The 22498-nt window shown below is 42.6% G+C and overlaps 1 protein-coding gene across 3 annotated transcripts; it reads left to right on the top strand.

Annotated features, from left to right (window-relative positions):
* Window positions 1-615: 615 nt before the first annotated feature.
* On the top strand, window positions 616-17153 carry LOC121303801 (metal cation symporter ZIP14-like). Of its 3 annotated transcripts, none has more exons than XM_041234595.1 (11): window positions 616-800; window positions 2413-2511; window positions 3771-3831; window positions 4288-4548; window positions 4656-4845; window positions 5344-5513; window positions 9054-9176; window positions 10107-10289; window positions 11359-11560; window positions 12188-12372; window positions 12874-17153. In XM_041234595.1, exons 4-11 carry the CDS (start codon window positions 4294-4296, stop codon window positions 13018-13020), a joined length of 1455 nt encoding a protein of 484 aa, XP_041090529.1. In that variant the 5' UTR covers window positions 616-800; window positions 2413-2511; window positions 3771-3831; window positions 4288-4293; the 3' UTR covers window positions 13021-17153. The 3 variants fall into 3 exon arrangements, with proteins under 3 accessions (XP_041090529.1, XP_041090527.1, XP_041090528.1); XM_041234593.1 differs by lacking the exon at window positions 5344-5513 and adding an exon at window positions 7214-7383 and having other exon boundaries at window positions 619-800; XM_041234594.1 differs by lacking the exon at window positions 5344-5513 and adding an exon at window positions 7214-7383 and having other exon boundaries at window positions 619-1048.
* The last annotated feature ends 5345 nt before the right edge of the window (window positions 17154-22498 follow it).

The following is a 22498-nucleotide window of genomic DNA, read 5'->3' as shown; positions in this document are numbered from 1 at the left end:
TCAAATATATGATCTTACAGCGTACTGTAGGTATGATTCCGTTTTAAATTGATAAGCAGAGCATCTATTCACACACTGCAAAAAGCCACACAATAGTACGGCATATACAACGTCATGTGTAACCATGCTTGTGCTTTTTAGTTCTGAATGCACATGTGAATATTGAAGCTAACACACTACTCCACACGCATTTGCCCTGTGAATATATTAATTATAAGAATAATATATAATAATAATAATAAACCATGTACCCACTAACCATGGGGCACTAAAATATTTTATTCAACCCCCCCCCCCCCCCCAAAAAAAAAAAAACACTTTACTGTGATTTACCAAAATATATTAAATCTAGAGCTCTATACAAAATAGGGTATCAAACAACTGTAAATATTCTTCTGACATATTAAACGCATATGCTGAGTCAATACACTGCTTTGTTAGTGCGCGTCGGCCTAACAAAAAACAGCACCTGATTAAAGCAGAAGGTCTCAATGGCGCCCATTCCATTCTCACCAGCGCCTGCTTTTCAGCATTCTCCGGCGTGGCGGTTATTTCCCCTTTAAGAGGGAGTTGAGGCAGGGGGCGTGGTTTGTGCGTGACGTTCCCGGAGTAATGATCCGCCTCTGCAAGTTGCACGCTGATGTGGATCATTTATAAAGGCGTTATATAGACAGGGGACACAGTGTACTCTGGGACTGCTGGAAAAAAAAAACACCAGCTTCGTCCTGACAACGGCTGAGAAAACACAATGTAAGAAATCGGACAGCTCCAGCAAAGGACGTTGCATCACAGACCGCGGAGTGAGTTGGAGCCCAGTGTAATATCTTCTGGTGCAGTGCTTTGCTTCTGGTGCTACAATGTGGCCTAGCGTGCTGTGGAGAGAAGTGTCATAGGAAAAAAACAACACACACACACACACACACACACACACACACACGACCACAGGGGACCAGGTATTTCTGTGCAGTAGAGAGAAGGCGATCATGATTTAGTGAACGGCTGTTTGGATAGGCGCGGACGATGCTGTGTGAGCCAGGCTGCACGGACAGTAAGTTATTGTGATGCAGTTATCGTGATAGAATGCTACTGTTTGGACAATTCGTTGAACATAAAGCCACTATATATATATATATATATATATATATATATATATATATATATATATATATATATATATATATATATACGTAAATGCATTTAGTGTGGCTGTTTGAATGCATTACTAACAGCAAATAATAATACAGCTGATATGTGTGTGTGTGTGTGTGTGTGTGTGTATATATAGATATATATATATAGATTATATATATATATATATATATTATATATATATATATTAACTTTATATACGTCTTGAGATGCGTGTGATGAAACTAAGGTGCTAGTTCTGTTGCTGTTAGCACAATAACACGGCGATGTTGAGTCTGTGTGATCAACTACTGACGACAAAACGTAGATTTTTACTAAAAATGTTGAGAGAAAAAAAGTGTACACACACACACTCACTCACGCATATTGTATTGCAGCAAAAATGCTCCCTTTTTTTTCAGGCGTTTCATTATAAGTACAGTACTAGTTTCTGCATGGCAACATAGTGACCAGATTTAACACCGAGCGTTGCAGGCACTCCGAGCCCCGGTTTAATTAAAATTCTGCAATTCTTGTGTTCATTAAATGCCACGTTGTAACTAATCCTTTCGCTTAAACGTAGTCACAATTGATCTGAAGTATAAGAATATTAGGCGCTGTATACGTGCGTTATATATAATATATTAGCTTGCATCGGGATTTAGGTCAAGGTGATACTTTGTAGTCGCTTTATTATATTTTTTTCTTTTTTAAGAGCACATTCCTCCCGCCTGGAGCCTGATTAACGTTTTTGTTTTGGTTTTAAAGGTACAGGAAAGAAAGCTGGAGAATTGGTAGCAGTAGTTTTATTTTACATTTAATTTATGCTGAAACAGAAAGCTTTCAGAATGGCAGAATTCAGAAGTGACCTTTGACGTGGGAGGGAACTGCAGGCACATTTGTAATGAACTCCCATTCGAATGAACTTTCGACTCCAGTCAGACCTGGGGTCGATTATAATTACAGCTACAGCACAATTGTTTGAAATTACAATGCTGTTTTGTTAAATTACAGAGTTATTCTGTGAAAGTACAATACTGATCAAATGACGGATACATGCGTAATTGAACTGTAATTGATCAATGATGTATAGTTGCAATTACAATTACACAGGTGTGCTAAGGCTACAAGTGCATTGTAATTTAAATGAACGAGGGAGCCAGTAATAATGCTCAAGGAGCTCCAGAGAGGTAGGAGCGTGTGTTTCGGAGTTCTCCTTGATGGTCTCATTCCGCTACGTTCGTTTCATTCTTCTTGTGTTTGCTTGTGCCTTGCTTTAAACAGAGCCCAGGGAGCTGCAGTGAGCTGATCAACCACCTCTGTCGTCAACAGACCCGAAAGGAACCACAATCCTGGTATTGGAAAAGACTGAGGAAGGACAAGGTACCTGGTAAAACCCAGCTCTCTCTCAAATCCTCATGCCGAGATACTTTTTAGACACGCCTGGGTCTCGGCATGTGTTTGCTGCACAGTCTCAATAATAAAAAAAAAACAAAACGGTTTGATTGAAAAAATACAAAAGGCTTGTGGCTTGTGTTACAGTTTGGAGCACCCCCCCCCCCCCCCCCCCCCCCGAAATGATCTGCCGTGAGCTCTCTTTTTGATATGCATTTATTAAATCAGGATCTAACCCTCATCTCATTACAAGGGGGGTCCTGGCAGGAGAAGCTGGCAAGAAATAACATTGTAAAAATCAATGGCAAAAGTAGACGAATCATTCAAGCAAAACACTTCAACCAATCATAAAAACAGCAGTACAAAATAAAAGCATCAACAAAATCGAGCGATTGCAATTTGCACGATCCTGATCGCAGTCAGTATTTACAGGATTTGCAACCCCGGTCAGATTGAAGATAAATATTTCTGATTTTAAAAAGGTATGGTGAAGAGGCTGTTTGCATGTTTGAAGGCAACAAGTTCCACCCTGCCACTGTTAATTGAAGGGGCTCTGACTAACCCAGTGCATTGGAGAAATAAATAACAGACCCAGCAAAAGCTTGTAGTCATCAGATAACAATAGCAATGTGAAGGACAGGGCCAATGAGAGAGATCAGTCTGGTGTGTTGTTTTGCATCACATGCAGGCAGGAACGCAGCTTTATCTAAAACCTCAATTCAGTGCAGCTTTATAAGGCTCCCATATAAATGATAGACAGTGGCTCGAAACTAGCATATGTTAATGGCACTAAAAAAAAGGGGCTTGATACCAAGAGGTCACCTGTTCAAATTCCGCTGACTCACTCTGTGTGTGTGTGATCCTGAGCAAGTCGCTGAACCTCCTTGTGCTCCGTCCTTTGGAGGAGACGTACACATTCTCTTTGAGTTACACAGCTGTCCTTCGACACGAACACTCACACGATATTATCAGCAAAACTGACAACCCTTTTATATTTCCTTTTTTAGTTCCTTAGCTATCACAGTTTCAAATGTCATATGCAGCCATGCGCTAATTATTAGCTAAACCAAGGCTTATGTTGCAGAGTTGTATCCAGTTTCCTAATATTAGACGGGTAATTATCGATGCATTAGAAACAGAAAGCCACGAACGCTTTCTAATACAACTGATAGGTTTCTAATAGGTTCCAAGTAGGGCACCAGGGCAATTAATTGATCAACGAATGAAATCAGTCTTTCTCGTTTCAGTTCCCTCTTTGCCGATAAGCTTCGAAGGCGAGAGAACAGATTCCCAAGATCCTAGGACCAGGTAATGTTCATTTTGCACCGAAGAGGAATTTGTATTGCTGCTGCGCTGAAGGTGGAATATCACTGAGATTTATCATCTTTGAATGTTGCAGGAGTGCCAGCCAAGGTTTTAAAATGCCATTTTCTTATCCAGTGCCATTCTCGCTGCGCCACACACCTGCTTCTGTGAAGGTTGATCTTTTTGCATATCGGTTTGCGTTCTGCAAGTATTTGAGAGGCGTTGGTGCTGCACACACTGATTATTCCATTTTTCTGATTGAGCTCTGCCCAGCTGACAATCAGGCGTGGGTCATTGCTGTTTAATGTGATAATTTACCATTCCAGGTGAAACAAGTGAAGAAACAGCGGCTGCTTTTTTTACTCTGGAGAACAGCAGTCCCAACAGCTGTTTCTTCAGCTGTACAGGAAAGCAATTTATTGCAAGATTCTAAGGGTCTGGTTGTGGTCCCTTTTGCAGGTGATCATGAATTGCTGCTCTCTCCATGGCTGTGTCCAGCTGACAGTGACCGCCACAGTGCTGCTCCTGCTGGGGCAGCTGTCCTCGGGCGCTGAGGGCCCGTCTCCAGCCTCCTTCCTGCAGGACCTGCTGGCTCGCTATGGGGATAATGAAACGCTCACCGTGCTCCAGCTCAAAGCGCTGCTCAACCGACTGGACGTGGGCGTGGGACCGGGGACCAACCGCAGCAAAACCCAGCTGCAGAGCAAGAACCTAACCAGGGTGAGCAGAGAGCCGGAGAGAGAGATATCTGACTGCAGTCCAGGGAAGCTGAATACAGCCCCGTGCTTCTCTTTTGTACTGAGCCCCGTTCCTCTCCCGCTCCCCAGTGCTTTTCTTCCTCTGCTCTCTTCTCCGCGCACAACCTCTCTGAGGCGAGCCGGCTGGATGGACGCGGCCTTCAGGAGTTCTGCCCCACCATCCTGCAGCAGCTGGAGACCCGGGCTTGTGGGGCGGAGAACCAGGAAAATGAGGAGGATGAGCAGGCCCTGGCGGAGGGGAAGCCGAGCGCAGCTGAAGGTGAGGCAGACGACAGATTCCTTCGTTTCATTTCTCCTGGGATCCGTCTGCGCTGGAAAGTGTATTGCTGAAGCCTTTTCTGTGCTGAATGCGTACTTTGCTAGCAGATTGAGCCTATTGCATTTTGTGCTGGTGTTATATGTCTCTAATGTGAGGTTGCCTTGTGTTGCAAAAGCCCTGGCCCACATGGTAGCCTGTGAGCCACCAAATTGAATATGTCTCCAATGGCTCCTTTTTAATTTTCAGAGTTTTGAAAATTGCATGCCGACATTGATTATCCAGACGTAATATTGTGGCTAAAACCACTTCCCCTTTAATTTGTATTGCTCTTAAAGTACAGGAGCCCACAATATATTCTTCTGGCCCAAATTCAACAGAAGTCCAAAAAAATCAACCTTAATTGATGGTTTTACAGATTTGCAGGCCTTTGCTCAGCAAGGCCCCCCCACCCCCTGGTGGCCTGTGTTTGTAACTGCTGGCATGTGTTTTGTTTGACAGTGTGGGGGTTTGGTTTACTCAGTGTGACAGTGGTGAACCTGTTCGCCCTGACTGGCGCGCTCCTCATCCCCTGCATGAAGAGAGCGTTTATGCGGAGGGTGATGATCTATTTAATCGCCCTCTCGATTGGAACGCTCTACTCCACGGCAGTGTTGCAGCTCATTCCAGAGGTCGAGTACACGCACCTTGCATCCCCCTCTTCTCTCTCTCTCTCTCTCTCCATCTCCCTGGGATTTTATAAAAGGGGAGAAGCACAACGGCAGACTCTCTCAAATCACCGGGTGGTTTCGGAGGACTCTCCTTTTCTGTTTTCTATTTATTTGTTCATCTTGGCCCCCTGCAAGTACCAAGAAAAGTTTTCTGTTCACTGCGGTCGCTACAGATCTCCCCAGACTAACTTCTTCCTTCGTTTTGGTTTACATCCACAGTTTATGTGGATAATGAATCTTATTGCCCCAAAGTGGGAAGAGAAACATGTTATCAATACAACAACAGTTTAAGCAGCTTTCTCTGTTGCCTCGTCTCATAAGTGTTTCTGAACGGGCTGCTAGCGGCTCCTGTAGAAGCTCTGCCACTTGCGCAATAAATAAAGGTTTCTGAACAGAAAGCAGATCTTGTTGCTCCAGGGATTAAAAACAAGGTAGGTTTGAAAACTAAACTGGAGATGAAACCCGCTGTTGAAATGGTTCCAATGCAGGTCCCCTAAAACAATGCCTAGAGCTGCAGCAGTTTTGATAAAATGGACAAGGTTTCGGTGCTGTGATGTAACGGCTTCCCTAAGAAGTGATCCAAACTTTTAGGTGGATTATTTTGGTCATTTTTGGCTGCTTCATAAATTTGTGGCACAGATTAAATAGACCCCCCTTACTGAGCCAGACTCGCACAGACAGGAGGGAATCCTGACTCCTTGGTTATGTGTTTTCAGTGATCAGGAGCCAGGAGTTTGAGCCACATGCAAAGAGTCCATTTCTGTTGAGGGACCTGCCGGGAAAACAGCTGGTGTTTCATCTCCGAGTAACGAATTAATCCCATGCTTTCTTTACATCTGAACTGAAATGATTGTGTTCCAGTGGAATCTGAAATGATCGCTGAACTCATACAGCAGCACGGACAGCGGATTTCTTTGAGACGCGATTTTAGCGTTTGTGAAACCAGCAAGGTCCTGTTCGGCGCTGTATCAGTCCATTGTGTTGATCCTGGGAGTAATTCACTTCTGTGAGAACTGAGCACCGGAGAGGCTCAATTAACAATGATGTGCAGTTTTTCATTGAAAGTGTCATTTCCAAAGGTGCACTAATAAAGATTTCCCCTGCGACATTCAAACTGGACACTTGAGTATTGTTCTTCTTATTGTTATAATAATAAAAAAACTCCTTTTTTTATTTAAAGTGTCATTCTAAAAAGGGAACTGTTTTTATCCTTGACTGCCTATGAGCAATGTGCTCATTGCTTTGAAAGCAGGAGCAGCAGGTCCTCCTGTTAACACAACCAAGACTATAGATAGACAAGCATAGGGTTGAAATCAAGGTCAGATTCTTACAATTCAGCCAGTAGATTGTATTATTGTGTTACATTGACCAGTATTGATATAGGACCCTGGTAGCTTTTTATGAAATACCTTCTTAAGTAAAAAACTGGTGTACCTAGACGCTGCGCCCTCTTCAAACCGAACATTTCAATGAAAAACTGCTTTCTCCGTGATTTTTCCCAACCTGAAAAGCAATTGAATATGATTTATTTTTTTGTCTCTCCCCCCCCCGCCCCCCTTTCTTCTAACCCTTCCCTTGGTGTGTGATTTAATTGTCTGCCCCTCCCTCCCTCCTTTCCTTTGTGTCCTGGGCTGGTGGACCTCGTTTCCTTGGGGACGCAGTTTGGGGTTACGGTTTCCTGTGCGTCACTGTGATTTCCCTGTGCTCGCTGGTGGGGGCCTGCGTGGTTCCGTTCATGAGGAAAACATTTTACAAGAGGCTGCTGCTGTACTTCATAGCTCTGGCTATCGGGACTCTTTACTCCAACGCTCTATTCCAGCTCATTCCCGAGGTACTGTGCAGCGTGCATCTGACTGTTTCTGTGTGAAGAGGTCAAACACAAGGCAAATGCCAGGCTTTTTAATGTGTGTCTGCTGTTGAAGAAACGCACAGTACTCTCTTTCTCCAGTGCTAACTTTATAGGGGATAGTTAACTGTTTCCACAAATCTTCCCTGAAGTGCACCCTCATTGACTACTGCAGTGTTTTGAAAGAGACACATTTGGCATGCCTAGCTTTTTCAAGGTAGTTTAGCACTCCTTAGGTCCCCCAGACCTAGCTCCTCCAAGGAAGTGAAACGGTCTGCCTGAAAGCAAGGCATGCAAACTGTGTACTTTCTTTAAAACTTGTGCCAGTTTAAGATGGTAAAGCATGTTATTTTCAACGCTGCCTGATTTTGAGACCAGCCCAGCGAATGGACGATCGCAACAGGTAAGGTTTGTGGAATTACCTTGCAAGCGACAGCCCCTTTAATGTGGGTGAGCGTACAGTATGTGGCTGTTTCCTTGCGTTTTAACCTCTATTCAGGGCTCTAATGGTGTATTTCCACAAGCCTTTCAGCTACAGATCCATATCGTACAGCTCTGGCCAGAAGCATTGCATCGAACCTGTACAATTAAAGTGAAGTCAAGTGAAATCTGCTGAGTAATGTTGCCACAACGTATTGAATTACACAGCGCTTTGTAGCTTTCCATACACATAACGAAAAACTGACAGACTGAAAAATGTGACGTTTCGAAATCTAACATGAAATACTGTACTGCTGTTGTGGCTTCCAGTAGACGTTTCCAACATTTTGTAATTCCTCTGATTACATGATAAATAAATGATCTAAATTTATGTTCATATATATATATTTTCAATAATATTGACCTGTATCGAGTCACATTTGGACCTGATACGCATGTGGAAATCCAAGCTGAAGAGACCAGTTTAAATCACAACACCCTTTCCTGGATTTTGAACGATCCCGGTGAAATGAGTTTGGACTTTGGAGGTTCCAAGTTAGCCCGCACAGCCCCCCCAAAAGGCAGCACAATAGCCGACCATCTCTTTGCGGGGGGGGGGGGGGGTAATAATACCTGGAAATCTGCTCTTTAAAAAGATGCTTGTACTTGTTTAAAGTTTGTCCTGGTTTATCGGGGCTAAACAAGGCCTGTTCGGAGCAGCACTCCGTCATCATAAAAGATATGCAGGCGATCTACACGCACCACTTGAGCAGTTTTCTCTTAGCTGTGACCAAGGCTTGGTCTGCCGTAAAGAAGGCACTAGCAGAAACCTCTACTTGACTTTTCTTGTAGATTTCCCTTTTGACTGTGTACCAGCGTGAGGCTGGCACCGTCGCTCTCTTCTCTTTCAAAACCGCTCTAATCGGTAGCAGGTTGCAATTAGACAGTTATTAACAGGGCGCCCTGAGAGATTCTATTATTGAAATGAAGTGCCAGGAGAATCCGTCTGCCCTGATTGAACCGCTAACACTTCTCACCTGAGCATGAACAGATCAGGACAAAATCCTGGTCATTCAGATAATATACTTAATTGAAGGGGGTTGGGGGTTGGCGGGGTGCAGAGTTAGTTTGCATAAAACAGGCTAGCATGCAGGTGTAATGATCTGGTGTGCAGTGCAGGGGTACGGTGAGAGAGCAAGTTCTTTATAGATTTTTTTTTTCTCCCCCCTCCGCAGGCGTTTGGTTTCAATCCTCTGGAGGATTATTATGTGTCCAAGTCTGCCGTGGTGTTTGGGGGTTTCTATCTCTTCTTCTTCACAGAGAAGGTGCTGAAGATGGTGCTGAAACAGAAAGATGGGGTAAGGCTTGGTACTGATTACCCGGCTGTGTTAATCCGTACAGCCGCATATGAAGGGTGTGTAATCGCCGTCCATTTTTTCTTATGCTTTGTTTTCATGGAGGCGGCTGTAGCCCATTTCTCCTGCCACCTGCACACTGTGTGCAGCAGGCATAGGAGCCTATCTGAAACCCCTTGAAGTCCTCTGAGTTTCATGCTTCAGGTGGGGTCTGTACCTGCTGCACAGGAAACTGATCTCCTCTTTGGCGGAGGTGGAAGGTTAAATAGTCTTCACCAGAGTCAAAGTTAAAATGCAAGGGACTTGCAAGACAGTTGTTTTACGAGGGGTAAGAGGTAAGAAAATGATTTAAGTTATCGCCGCACTTAGACAGCTTGTCCTAATAGAGCCTGTCTATTTGATGAAACTCCTCAATGTTTTACGGTTAGCCAAAAGACTTGCCTGTCACAGAGTGGTGGTGTGCGGTGCTCCCTTGTGTGCCCATACCGAGTAATTGCATGTTAATTCAGCAACAGCTCAAAGCCAGCACTTCAGAACGATTTTGTTGCTTTTTAATAAGTTTATTTAGTTTTTAATTAGATTTTATAGTTGAGGCTTGCATCAGGCCAAAGTGTGTCTGCAGTTACACTTTGTAATGGCTATTGCCGGCCCATATTTTTGAATGAATGAGTCCAAGCCTGGGAGATGTGTTTGCATTTTAATTATTTTTTACTTGCAGAAACACAAAGTTAGACCTGGGATGATGTTTGATACTTTTTTTTTTCACATTTCTGGCTTAAGCAGAGTGCTTTTAGGATAGCTTTTATTAACATGCAATTACTTGGAATAAACACAAGAGGCGCCAAACGCCAGCAGTCAACAGAACGCGATGGCTGTGTTAACCTGCCATGCCGCGGGAGTCCAGTAAGAGCCAATGTGTTCTCCGCCGGGCAGAAGGGTCACGGGCACAGCCACTACCAGGAGGAGAAGTACGCCTCCAAGGTGGAGCTGGAGGATGGGGTGATGGAGAAGCTGCGGAACGGAGAACTGGATCAGCCCCCGCACCCCGACGAGGAAGAGGACCAGCGCACGCTGACCGCCGAGGGTACGGTCCTGTCTGCAGCCATGTCCGTGCAGGTCAGTGTGGGCACTGCAGAGGGATTGGGGTACTGCAGTACACTGGCTGCGTTCGCTGTCTCCGGGTTTTGGTCTCGGTTTGCATCCAAGGGGGTAGGGGAAGAGGGTGCGATTGTACTTCTGTGGAGTTGTTGGCTCTTTGGGGAGAGAAGAGGCCAGAAAATCGTAAAGGTGAGGGAAGGACAACTTCTCTTGTTTTGAAATCAAATAGTCAGCGTGTTTTACGTGAGCATAAGAATTCCGATATGTTTCGGAAAACTAATTGTGATATCAAAAGTCACGTAAACACAGTTTTCGGAAAATGTATGGGAATATTCCGAAAGTCTATTTTCTGGAAACAGCATTTTCGACAGCATTTTCAACAGCAGAAATTTTCGTTTTTAAATTCCGAAAACTAACGAAATGTATATCATGTAAAAACACTTTTAGGATATTCCAATAGCGTGCTGCACATGTGCAAACTTTGACCTTCATTCCTGCACGTGGTTTTAGAAAACAGAGAAAATGATAATAATCTGCAGTCAGTCTGCATGCATCCCTTTGTCTAGTTAGGGATAAAGTAATACATTTTGTTAAAGTCTGTGTGTATTTGTTAGTAGCCCATAGTGAAGCAGCAAATGTTTTCCAGCTTTAAAATGACACGATAATTTAAAATTATTAAAATTATTTCTGCAAAAGAAACTGGTAATATAGACCAGGATGAGCTGTTGGAAAGGCTGATTGCACATTGTGGGGAATCTGAGTAGAGGTATAGGACAGTAGTCTTTGAATTTAAGACCTGACACTTCGATAAAGCACTATATTGGACTGGTCTCTGTTCTATCGCAGAAATGTCCGGTCTTCAAATTGTACTTGGGCTACTGCAGTACTTTGCATGTGAAAATCTCCTGCATTTTCCAAAAACTTCAATCCATGTGTGCAGTTCAATTCTAATTAGATTTTCTGTCGTTAGTCATGTAAACACAGAAAAGTGCCGTTTTAATCCGTTTTCCAAAACCGTTTTGTCATGCAAAGCTCGGGCAGTGCGTTGAAACAGGTGGAAATGACTTTGTGTTGGTGCTGTGTGCAGGACGTGCAGCAGGGGGCGTGCGTCTGGCTGAAGGGCACTCCGTACTCGGACATCGGGACCCTGGCCTGGATGATCACACTCAGCGACGGGCTGCACAACTTCATCGACGGCCTTGCCATCGGAGCCTCCTTCACCGTGTCCGTGTTCCAGGGGGTGAGCACCTCCGTGGCCATCCTGTGCGAGGAATTTCCACACGAGCTGGGTACGAAGCTGCTATCAAATAACAATACCAGATTACTGCCCCTCTGCTCCGGGGGCTAGGTATTGCGTTATCTCTCTACTTTTTTGTATCGTAGTATTGCAAATTGAAATTGAACGTTTTTGAAGGGCAAGCAGCTTCCTGTGTTTTAAATGCGTTTTTTTACATTCTGGTTCTGGGGTCTGCCGTTCCAATATTGAGTTTGTTAATTTGTCTTCTGCCTCCTAAGTCTGCCTCTTCCTGGCTTTGCACTTGTGCAAGGACAGAACTGCCTTACTCATTCCTTTCAGACCGAGAGAGTAGAGAGGGCTGCTGATTTTAGGTCAGTGGTTCCCAACCCTGGTCCTGGGGACCCCTCTGTGTGTTCTGGTTTTCATTCCAACTGAGCTCTCAATTACTTAACTGAACTATTCAGTGGATCAGGTAACATTGTGACATGGTTTCAATGAAATGCTGTTTGGTCCTGGCACTTAGGATTCTCCAGACGAGCTCAAACCCAGGTAGGAGGCAGGTTTAACTCTGGAGCAACAGTAAATGCTGTAACATAGTAAGGGGGTATAAAAATACAGAAAGAGTTTAATTCTGAAAAAGCTTCCCGTCCCTGGACTGCCTCTCTGTCTCCCTCTGCAGGTGATTTTGTGATCCTGCTCAATGCTGGGATGAGTATCCAGCAGGCTCTCTTCTTTAACTTCATCTCTGCCTGCTGCTGCTACCTGGGGCTGGCATTCGGCATCCTGGCGGGCAGCCACTTCTCCGCCAACTGGATCTTCGCGCTGGCAGGGGGCATGTTCCTGTACATCGCCCTGGCGGACATGGTGAGTACCAGCCCGCTGTGGCGGGCCGGACCCTGTTCATACTGGTGATGAGAGCGCTGACTGGAATTTGTACCAAACCCAAAACGCCTCGTCTTTGTTCTGACAGTTTTTCACATTTATTTGATCAAACTTACTTGCGTTGCTCCCTTGTTATAAGGTGAAGTGATGTAATGTACAGCTATAACTAAAGGTTTTGCATCCCCCTATATAATTAACTAATTTCATAAAGTCGAATGAAACCTGCTGAATGATGTTAACGTAGCGAATTGCATAACGCTTTGTAGTTTTCCATCTACTTATAGAAACACTGACAACGATGGAAACATTTTGAAATCTAACATGAAATACTGTACTACTATTATGGTTTCCAGTAGACTTGTGCGATATCATTTTGTAGTTTTCTTTCAGTACGTGATGTTAAAAAGATCTTTTTAATTGTCTAAAATGAATTCAAATTCAAATCTCCGTGTCATGCTAACCTGCTCTCTTGCCTGTCCCCAGTTCCCTGAAATGAACGAAGTCAGTAAAGAGGAGGGCAGTGACGGCAACACTCTGGTGGCCTTCGCAATCCAGAATGCGGGGCTGCTCACTGGCTTCTCCATCATGCTGTTGCTCACCATGTTCTCAGGGCAGATCCAGCTGGGATAGGCCAGGCTTCGGCGTGTTCCGGGAGGGCGTGATTCGGCTTCGGGGACACCCACACCAGCACTTGCAGGGTCTGTCATTGATTTGCTAAGGAATTACGCTGAAGAGTACAGAAAAGCATTACTCCTACTGGTGTCTGCCAACCGCTGATAAGACTAGGAAGAGGACATCTTGTGCATTTGCAGCGTGGAAAAAGCATTTAAACGCAGAGAGATGAAGCAACAGAAATGAACAAATGACAGACAACATTCTTCCACTTTAGGGTTAGGCAGTAAATCTGTTAGTATTATTGCACCACGTGATCTTCTGTTGACATCCATCCCAGCTACCAGTAGGATGAAGTAGTGGAATAAGAAGAAATCCTCATGCCAGCAGAAAACGAAAGCAGGAAAGGTAGCTCAATGCTCGACAGCCGTAATCAGTCTTCACTAGCTTTCAGTGCAATCATACAACCCTAAAAGACTTCTCGTCCTGTAATATCTCTGTTCTTTTTGATGGCGGGGCTGTTGGCCTGTCAGGAAGCACACAGCTCGCCCCGTCTAGCCTGAAATGTAAAGTGGTCTTCCTGCACCGGGACAGAATTAGACCACCTGTCCCATTCCAAACCAAAAACGATTCTAAAAGGGCTCAAAATGGCATTCGTATTCTGCTCCAGAAGCAAGCGGGCTAGATGCGATCAAATGAAAACCTTGTTCAAAGACTCTTCCTGATTTGTAAGGAAATGTGTTTCAGATGAAGCAGAAGCAGGATGGCACAAATACCAGAAGCCCAGTAGAGTTTAACAGACTTGTGCTGATGAATAACACATGCCCTTCAGAGGCTCGCAATAGGAGAGCGCCCTGTTTAAACACGATTGGGATGCCAAGACCTGGGAATTTAGGTTCTTTTAGGTGTTGACCCACAATTTCTGGTTCCTCCTCCCCGACACCAAAGCACAATGAGAGAGGACTGTCTTTGCTTCAAAGGTTTTTATGAACAATGAGTTGAACATCAACTAGTATAGAATAGGTGTTTAACTGGGTATTTGTAATTTTGAAGTCTCAAAAGAAGTGTAGTAATTGTTGTCTCATTCCTTAAGTCCTTATCTTGTAATCTAGAAGGAAGTTCAATCAATGTTGTTGTTTTATGTGAATTCAAACGTTGCCAGGGGATAATTGTACCACGCTTGCAGTCTACCAATACAATATTGGGGGGGATGCAAGTATTGCAATGGTAGTTATTTATTTTCTGTATTAGGAACGTCATTTCTCAGTTGAGCTATTATTAAGGTTTATCTTTTTAAAGAGAAAAATCATATTGTCAAACAGATTGGTGTATAAACTGAACATTTTAATGCTAAAATAACAAATCTTTTGTATGTTCTCCTGCTTAACAGTAGAAATGGTAGTCAGGTTTTGCCTGTATACTGTAGCACTGCAAACAGTATAGATGTACTATTACTGGGGGCAGACCAAGCCCAGTTTAGTTTCCTAATTAATGTATCTGCTCTGATGACTCAATCGAACCGTTTAACTTGAATTCTGATTTAAAACTAGCGGATAGTTTCGGAAACGTTTATTTATTTGAATCAGATACTTGAATTTGATACCTTAATTTACGGCATATTGTGCACTTTCACTTGGACGAGGGATTCATTGGCGTCGCATCGGAGAGTCCAGGCTTCTCGTAGGTTTGAGAGCTGCTGAACTGTGCTACAGTCTGCTCTTTTTAAATATGATCAGTAACAGGTTGGCTTCAGTATGCTAAATTTCTAAAACTCTTTCTAGTTTAAAAAAAAAAAAAAAAAAAAACACTTCGACCTTTGCCCGAATTGTTCAGTTGCTGAAAACTGTTCTACACGCTCGGGTCTCTTCTTCTTGCCGCACTCTTTAAGTAAAGCGGAGCGTTCTTTTGGCTCTGCAGGAACGCTGGGATTCCTGTGGGCTCCAGAATGGATTTGCCTGGCTTGTCTGTCTGTTGTTTACATGGTACTTTTAAACAACTGCTTTGTTATTGTCATCCTTTTTTTTTTTTTTTTCCCCCCCAAAGACGAGATCAGTTTAGCCGGAGAAACACACGCCGGTTTTGCATCTTCTAAAAGGCGCCACATTGATGCACCGAACAGAAAAACTGTTAATCAAATATTTAGGTATGGTGATTTAATACAAGGGTTGGACAGGATAATCTTGCAACATGTTGCACACACTTTTGATTGATTAATTAAGTATATATAATCATAAACACAAGACAAGTGCAAAACCAACCTATTATTCTCTGCAAGTGGCATTATGTCCACTGGTACCAGACAGTCCAGTGGGTGGTGAATTATTTACAGTCTCCTCCTTTTATTAGCAGGTTTGGCAGCTGCATCGTTGCAGACCTGCTGGCATACACATTAAGACTTGAGGCTTTTCAATATGCAAACGTTTTATTCCTGACACTGTGGGCCAATGTGCATTTTAGAACGTAGGTATACTTTTCACGAGTTACTACATTGCTGTTATCATATTGATTAGCGGCTGTGAAGTTTGTAGAGCGTATTTTAAATCCTTGTCTGGATCTCAAACTGCCTCTTTATTCAGGGATACCAAGTCATTCTGGGTTTGTTCATTCATCTGACCAAACAGTTGTTGGATGGTAGTGCTTCTAAATCATTACCAGGCAAAATGTAGAGCCATGATTATAGATGGCAAGAATGTGGGCTGATTGTTTTGAACTGTTTTCAAGTTGACCAACCTGATCCATTTAAAACTGTAAGCCCAGAGAGTTGCTGCCTTTTTGAAGGAATACTTTTATAATATACCCACTGTCCTCATTTTTAATTGTATACCTTTTTAAAACCATGTAATGTCTGTCCTGTGTGATAATCTGTTCTTGGTTCTACTTTAGATCATTTTCAACCAACCCTGCAAAAGTTTGTTTCCAAAAAGACTCCTCAAGCAAGGCGGGGAAGCATCTCTGTGTTGCACAATGCATCACTAATGACCTTCAGTGTGCAGTGCAACTGGAATATGCTCCCCCTCCCACCTCACTTCTCAAAAAGAAGCGATTTTTTTGCAGGAATATTTTAGTACGGCCGGCAAATAAACATCTAAATGAAAACGGCAATAGAGAGTCCTATACAAGACCCACAAAGCTTTAAGCTGGCAAGACATGTAACAGTAGAAAAATGCTAGAAGCTATGAAGTTCACTGTTACTATATACTAGCCGATCCTTTTTTGTTTGTTTATTTATTTATCGGAAGCCATCATTTAAAAATGACAATTAAACGCACCAGGTACAGTGGGTTGCTTTGACTGTATTCGGTCCATTTGTCTCTTGTGCTGTGATCCACATGTTACTTAGAAAGCTATCTTAGAAGTGTACAGTACCCCATTGCATTGCCTTTGCCCTCCTTATCGAAAGCGCCATGGCACCTCAAAACTCGCTGTAGGAGAAGCTCATTGGTGCAAAATGACAAACTTCGTTCTGCATTGGTAGGAAATTGATTTTTTAGGGTACTAAATTTAATTGTCATATTTTAATACATTTATCTAATCGGGGTTACCAAGATATTTAGATATAGGTCTACAAAAAAGGCTAATTAAAAAAATAAAATAAAATAAATAAAAATTGCATTTCAGTTTAAACCGTTCCAGGATTTCCTGGGGATTGAGTTAGACACTTGGGAGCATGCTAGAGGTTTGCTGTATTAAACTCAAATCTTCCTAATATTTGACCACTAGGGGCTGCTGCAAGCTATGTTCACACTGAAGTCCTTTGTTGTTTTAATTCCACAACACTATAAATGTACTTCCTGTTTTGCAGGTAATAGTTTTACTTGTGTGTCATTTTACCTGTAACACAGAGAGGAAACCAAGTTTTGTTCTATTTTGTTCAAACTGGTGTGTGTATACACCTGAGTTAAGAACAAATTAGGCGAGAGAATTTGTTTCATGCAAGCTGGGGGTCTTCTTAAAGCTGTACCAAGATTTCAAAATGAATATGATGTATTTCAATATTGCTAAATCAAAGAACTGTCAGATTGTTGGTAAATGGAGGGACCCTTTTGCTTCTCAGTGTACAGTACAGAAACGTTGTTTTTCTAAAATGTTGTATCTTTTCTGAAATAAATAAATAAATAGTGTGCCGTTGTTTTCGTTGGTATGTGGTTATACAGAAAGCAAATTACATTTTCAATTCGGAGACTATGCTTCTAAATACACTAGTTTCTATTTGATGTTTGCTCCAAACAAAACTGCCCGTTGCATGGCTATTTACTGTAATAGTTAATTTGTGTCTAAAGCTTTGGGAACACAAAGGTACTTTGTGGCTTGGAACTTGGTTTCAGGGCACTGCATGGCCTGCCAGGGGACAGTGATACAGCAAAGTTGCCTCAGACTAGGTCTCTTAAGCTGCTCTTCCTGAAAAAGTGTCTTTGTGTTCACTCATACAGTGGCGCACAGTATGGTCACACAGGCAGAAAATAACAAAATAGCTATTTTAGTTTCTATAGTGATTTAATCTATTAAACCAACACACACATTTCCCTGTCTCTGCTTTTTTCTAATGTAGAGCAGTTTGCATGAGGGTTACTGCGCTATACTCTGCATCCAAAGAGGTATATGATCAAAGGCTGTCAAACCTTACAGCCACCGCTTCAGTAAGCGGTCATGTGTCATCAGCAGCCAGAAGAAAACGCCAGGACGGAGATCATTTTCCCAACACAAGGAAAGGGGGCGGGAGGACCCTGAATATGCAGCCACCTCTCTCAAGCAACCGCAGACCCTCCCAGGGTACACCGTAGCAAAGTCAATCCTTCAAACAGGCTTCATGGTTTAGGGTGAGGGCGCATACCAGACCAGAGACATTACTGGTTATAAGAGCCAGGGGAGTTCTTCACCCCTTGCCAGTATATTTCTAACGGAAATAAAACCACACTGTACCGTAAAATACGTTTACTAAAACTGCACGGCGGCACTGCACGCTGAAGAAGGCATTTAGCCAAGGGTTAATTTCTTCTAGTTTTAACTTGGAAATTGCGTGTTTTTAAATCACGATGCAGTGTGTTTGTGCGTGTTAAACATGTGGCATTTATAAAAACACTGGTTTAGATGCGACTGTACTTGCTGGCTTCTACCAAAAAGACTAACCCTGGTAGTCTTTTCAGACGCATAAGGAGCTCGAATGGGGGACTGCACTGCTTAGACAGCCCTGTACTAAACCCTATAGAGGTAAAAAAAAAACTTGGCTGGCAGGTGCTTCAACCGACCGTCCACCGAAGACATAAGTCCTGACGTGTTTAATGACCGCAAAAGTGTTCCTTACGTCTAAAGGACGTTAATATATGCACCTTTAAAGATACGTGGAAAGTTTGTATATTTCTTCATCCATATATATATATATATATATATATATATATATATATATATATATATATAAATATTTATATTTCCCCATGCAGTTTGGTAACGTTTTTTTTTTGTTTTTTACAGAGTGCTCTCTGGAAGTCGTCGTTCAAAACAGCAACGGTTTCTGACAAGCGTGTGTGGAACAAAAAAAACTACAAAACCCAGAACCGCCAGTCGCTGCTCAACACGGTCACGGTGAGCTTAGCTTTCTGGGAACTGTAGTTCTCCTGAGGGACTCGTTCCCTCAATGAAGTCCGCGCCCCTGTCTGCCGAAAAAACTACGTTCCCCAGAATCCGTCGCGTCGGTGTCCTCCTCGCCGCCATGTTGTAGGAAATCCGCTTCTCAGAGATTAGAGAGTTTAATCCGAGGGGACGCGAAGAGAGGCTGGAAGAGAAAGACAGAAATACTACTAATAATAAAAACACAAAACAGCGAAAAGCAGGCAGGGCAAGAGGATCAAAATACGCAAAACACGGTGACATTAAAATAAGAGAAGAAGTAAAAACAGAGAGAGGAGTAATCGCCGGGCAGCGGGTTTTTTTTTTTTTTTTTTTTTTTTTCCCCCAAACTGATTTTTTTGTTTTTGTTTTGTTTATTTGCTAAGTTTAATTTCTCTCTGACAGACATTGACAGCAGTTAAAAAAAAAAAAAAAAAAAAAAAAAAGACCTAACCAGAATCTTGCAAAGAAAACGATTTATAAAAACGGTTCACCTAAATCACCCCTCAACCGCGGTTTGGGATTTTGAGGCTTTTTTTTTTTTTTTTTTTTTTTTTTTTTTTGTTTTGTTTTTGTTTTTTTTTTTTAAATTTTTAATTCTAAAAATAATAATAAAGGATTTGTAGAACGATTTTAAATTGCCGAGGTGAGAAAAGATGTCTGGGAAGGAGCAGAATAAGCAATCCACCACCGATCGGCTAGTTAAAGGTAAGGCGATCGTTGTTAATGATGTTGATAATAAAAAATGGATTGGGATGCAGGAAATTTATTTCATGTTTAATACATTCTTTTTTTTACGAGGTACATTTCTTTTGTGGTGTGCATGCTATATTAATTTACCTATAACTCGGTACCGTATGTACAATTGTAAACACCATTATTTGCTGGTATATTCACATTGTAATATTCTAATATTACACAAGTGTTATGCTTATCATGTGTGGACAGTTTGTTTCATGTGTCTCATAAGCTTGGGCATTTATTTACACGTTCTTGGTGTGGCGAGCATGTTTTTTTAGGAAGCGAATACTACTGTCTACTTTTTAAAATGCAATTTAAAACAACTGGATAGATTTTATATGCACGTCGGTTAGTATTTAATTGCACCGCTAAATGACATTTGATTTGTAACTAAAAAAAAAACCTTTGCAGGGGTCTGCTGGCCGGGATATGTCATTTTCTGTCATCAGCATATTGTATATGAAATTATTTGGTGTCGGGTTTCTGTAGATCTGTCCGTCCTACATTGTAATTTGTATTAAGCTTCGTGGCAGTGTCTGTTGGGACCCGGGCTAATTAATTCCCGTCTGCTCCAAATGTGACAGGTGAACTAGATCAGACTGATGCCCGAAGACTCGAGTTTTTGACACAAAAACAGGAACCCTGGCTTTTTTGTTTCGTTTCACAAGGTGTGCTGCAAACAATGTGTTTTGCCACCTAGCAGCAGATGTACACACATACTAGCATACTTTAAAAAAAAAAAAAAAATCAATCTGTAGTTTAAAAATTTAACAGAAACTGGCGAGACACTGGCTCGAAGCTGAATAGACATTATACAATATATACATACAGAGGAGTTCCTCATCGTCAGCTTTGTATTTGAAAGCATGTGCATTTATGCAAGGCTTTTTAAAAAAAAAAAACCCATTTGCAATCCAGTTCTTGCTGTAGAATTGGTTCACAGCCCTGGAGGTTGTATGCCAGACGTATTTAAACTCCCAAATTGGTTTATTTGTTTTCAGAAACCTGAATAGTGAGTCAGTGGTGGGGGAGGCATAGCGAACTGTCAAACCAAACAGTGTTGCGACTGGAGAGAGGCTCAAACTGCAGGCATTGCACTATGAATGGGGATATTGGTCCATAGTGCAGCTAAAGGCATCTGCTTATATTTGTGTTTGTATTGCAAACAAGTATGTTAACAGCATACATCCCTGCCACCTCAGTATCATGCAAAAGTGGATCACTGTGATGTATACGTTCATATAAATGGACAGACATCTCCTTATACCTCCAGATTGTGGCACTCAGTAACTCGAGCTAAAGAATGACTTTAATCATGTTTCATCACACTTGGATAAGCTGGTTACAGTATGTAAAAATGGAAGTGATGCATATGAGCACAATCTGCAGAATAGCATGCAGTGCCTTTTGCATAGCAGTTGGAGTCACTCCAGATTTTACTATGTGCTATAATAATGCATACAAAAACCTGCAATGATTCTCACTGCTGTACAATAGGAACTTTATTTCCATCCCTGATCATAGAAGCCCAGGAACAGTCGGCGTGCGTGTATTTTTTTGGTGTGTGACACGATACTGCTTATTGGCCAAGCATAACCCAGGTGTGCCCCATCTCCTCTGTGTCTGATGTTCGCTCAGTCGTCTTATCACAGCGTCCGTCTTCCTTGGCTGGGATGAGAATCTGCAGGGGGACGGTCCTTTTGAAGTCAAGTAGGGGGGGTATTTCCGGTGGTGTCTCCCTTGTATTGTTCTTTGCTGTTTGGAGGAGGTGGGCCAGATGCCCTTGTAAGGGAGAATCCACGGTTTCCTTCTGTAACCTCTTGGCTTCCAGCTTTGGCCTGGCAAGCTCGAAGCTTGCGCAAGTAACCTCTTAACGCTGAGAGAGAAAAGAAAGAAGATAGAGCCACAATAAACAGTAGGCTTGGCTGGCTGGAACCCTCTCAATCCCTATATGCATATTTGAATGCACTCCAGGGTATACATGTACTTCTAGTCCAATTAAAGAAACAACATGGACAGCCACTTTCTCCCTGTACAGTTATCAAGAACTCAAATCATAAACTTCGAGGTGACATTATCTGATCAAATACCTCTCTGTACTGGAAGGAATGTACTATCTCTTGAGGTAAGAATCAGTTGTCTTGATGCCTCAAGCCTGCCCTGGACTGGAGGGTGCACCTTTTCTCTTGGGGAGGTGAGGGAGGGAGCAGTTCAGTCTCATCCTAGGACTCTTTTTGAAACTGGCCTACGCACAAGGAATGGAATTAAGATTCCCTTTGCACAGCAGCTTGCTTCATTCCTGGTTTTACTATGAGTTTAATAAGACCCACCTGAGCTTGTTACCTAGTGTATACCCTGTGGCTAATCAAGCTCATAGTAAAACAACTGGATTGGGTTAAACTGCTGTGCAATAGGAGTCTTATTTCCAGTCCTGAAATGTGTTGTTTATGTGATATGGATTACATCATTGCCTCCTGAGAAGCTGAGGCCACCAAACTTGATCAGATTGACTTAAGAAGCCAGGCTGTTGCATTTGCCAACTATAGTACTACATTAACCACTGTTCCCTGGCTGCATCTGTTCAGTGTATGTATCCCAAAGGGGCCTCTTTAGAAATGAACAGCCTTCTGGCATTTTAAATACATAAACACTGAAATAAGCAATCAAACGTCCAAGCACAATGTACGAAAGCCAAATTTATAAACAAATCAATAGCTCCCGAGACCTCTGCACACTAAATGAGCCTGAAATGCAATATCAATTCCCAAAAGTGTTCCATGTCAAGTGAAGCAAACCAAGACTTCAAATCACAAAATGAGACGCTGACTGAAGAAGCTCAAATTCCTGGTGCCAACCTGGCCATTTTAAACAAGGGGAGCTCTGAAACCCTGGGCTGGCTGCAGGGCTGAGGTCAGTTTCCCATTTCCTGTTACATTTCACAGGCATAATACATTCACACAATTAGGTCAGGTTAATGTTGCCCACAGGCTCGGTGTTTATGAGCTAAACATTAAGGGATCTAAATACCCCCAGCTCTGACAATATATTGTTTTATTTCCCCAAGGATTGAATTGTTGTCCCCTTTTATTACTGTGGCTGGATGCAGTAACACACTGAGGTGTGGAGAGACCTGAGGTGAAGCGGTGGCACT

Source organism: Polyodon spathula, chromosome 35 (assembly GCF_017654505.1).
Source record: "Polyodon spathula isolate WHYD16114869_AA chromosome 35, ASM1765450v1, whole genome shotgun sequence".
Lineage (NCBI taxonomy): Eukaryota > Metazoa > Chordata > Actinopteri > Acipenseriformes > Polyodontidae > Polyodon > Polyodon spathula.
This window is presented reverse-complemented; position numbering and strand designations above follow the sequence as displayed.

Bases quoted from the DNA above. Each gene is read 5' to 3' on its own strand.
- LOC121303801 (XM_041234595.1), top strand. From the start codon at position 4,294: ATGAATTGCTGCTCTCTCCATGGCTGTGTCCAGCTGACAGTGACCGCC. The intron at 5,514-9,053 runs GTCGAGTACACG...CCCCCTCCGCAG, and splicing joins TGTTGCAGCTCATTCCAGAG to GCGTTTGGTTTCAATCCTCT. The intron at 11,561-12,187 runs GTACGAAGCTGC...CTCCCTCTGCAG, and splicing joins GGAATTTCCACACGAGCTGG to GTGATTTTGTGATCCTGCTC.